General features: G+C 34.7%; 1 protein-coding gene across 1 annotated transcript; it reads right to left on the bottom strand.

The window, feature by feature from the left end:
* Positions 1-302: 302 nt before the first annotated feature.
* On the bottom strand, positions 303-671 carry LOTGIDRAFT_79079 (hypothetical protein; the record flags this gene model as incomplete). Its single annotated transcript, XM_009058609.1, has 1 exon — positions 303-671. A coding segment is annotated over one exon (369 nt), but the record flags the coding sequence as incomplete, so codon positions are not given.
* Between the last annotated feature and the right edge of the window lie 1,239 nt (positions 672-1,910).

The raw sequence follows: 1,910 nt of genomic DNA on the forward strand, positions 1-1,910 counted from the left end.
ACCTTTGAGGTAATTGTTCCCTATTTTGTGTTTGGAAAATAGGGATACTATCCTGAGCAGAAAAGAGGCTGGTCCGATTCACATTTCATTTCTGCTCCCTCATTCAGCCCCCTTACATAACGATTGGCGTATACGTTGTGTGATTAATCAGAAAAGTGGTTCGAGAAGTGGTAAAGTTGATTGATTAGATAACTGTTGCTCTTCAATATATGTATCTATTTATTTGCAAGAAACTTTAACCGTTTTTCAATCCAACTTGCTTCCTCTTTCAGTTCAAATTTTACATAAAAATCTTGAAGATGTTTGTAACGTTTCTTGATATCAAAACCACACAAAGTTTGAAGCTTGTGTAAATCAACAGGACATAGAAACATTGGTTGTTGAAAATCTTCTTCTAAATGTCCAGATCCATTCATACAGCAGTCATAAAATATACAATGGTCTATTCCTAAAATGTGACAAATTTCATGAACAACCAATTTACACGACCTTTGTAATATCAACTTCTTCCTCTCTTTCTGAGTAAACCCACCAACTATTTGCCTCTCAAACCAAAATTCCTTTGAAAATTCCAAACATGGATCATATCTATTAAGGCTGAACACAGCTACTTTGTGGTTTCCAGCAGCCATGCCTGCTACAAATAAATCAGGTTCATCTGCATATAGGTCATATTGAGTTAATCCAATCAAACACAAGGCATCTTGAGGAATGTTTTGTCTTAATTTGAGCAATAAAGGATTGATCTGAATTTGTAAGTTGCCAGATTTAGAATCAAGACGACTGTCTATATGAGTTATTCTAGTTCTTGGGCTAGTCCTGGAATGAATTTTGTTGGATGGTTCATCAAGCCATTTTACTTTATCCTTTTCTTGTATTATTTTTATTGTTGGTAAAGTAACAACTGGCAAGCCTAAAAATCTCTCTGTATAATCAACTAGATATTGGAATGAAACAAATTCTTTCTCGTTGAAATCACCTACAGGCACAATATATATTTTCCCTGAGGGGTATTTAGATGGCAAATTTTTTCCTGAGGAAACAAATGATTGGTGCATGCCTTTAACTTTGCGTGGTGATAGCCATGGACATTCCTGAACATATTGTAAATATGTTTGTCCTTCTTCATCATATTGAGCTAACCAGTCGTCTATTGAGGTTGGTTTGGGTATATTTTTGAAGAACTTCATTGTTCCATCTCTGAATTCATTAGGTATCATTTTCCCTTGAAAACCAATGGCAGATATCTTGTCTGCTTCACTCGGAATGATAAACCCTCTAGCGTAGGGCACATATCGTTGACTAGATTTCTTCTTTCCTGCCTTTGACATCTTCTTATATCCTGTACATAAAGGATATATGAGATATCACTGTGTATTCTTATCACGAATTTAAATTTGTAATAATTGCCTAAGGGTAAACAAAACATTGTTACAGATGTGTAACAGAGATCGAGGTATAGTTAATCGTCCTTTGATAGTTATTGACGTTCGATTATTTATAAGGATAAGTATTAGGATTTTCTTTGTGATCATTAAGAGGAAATAAGTACAGTAAGCTATCAATAGTCCTTCATATACAGAAAATGAATTAATTTACCGTTTGAAAAGCTGCAAGGGGGTATGTGTTCAGCCCTTAAGTTGTTATAATAATACGAAAAAAATCGCTGATAGTGCATAGGTGTGGAATGTAAACATAGCGTAATGTCTATTTTTAGAAAATAAGGGACTTAACTAACAAATTGTAGCTGTTGTTATCCAGCCTGTGGATGTTCTATCGATGCAGCTTTTAGAGTTTAAAGTATATTATTTCTTGATGGACATGGGCACATTTGGCCCCCAAAGCACAGATTTGGTATTAAGTTATAATATAACAGTATGGGATGGTTCCAAAAATCCGTTAGTCGATCC

The sequence above is a fragment of the Lottia gigantea genome (genome assembly GCF_000327385.1).
Source record: "Lottia gigantea unplaced genomic scaffold LOTGIsca_35, whole genome shotgun sequence".
Classification (NCBI taxonomy): domain Eukaryota; kingdom Metazoa; phylum Mollusca; class Gastropoda; family Lottiidae; genus Lottia; species Lottia gigantea.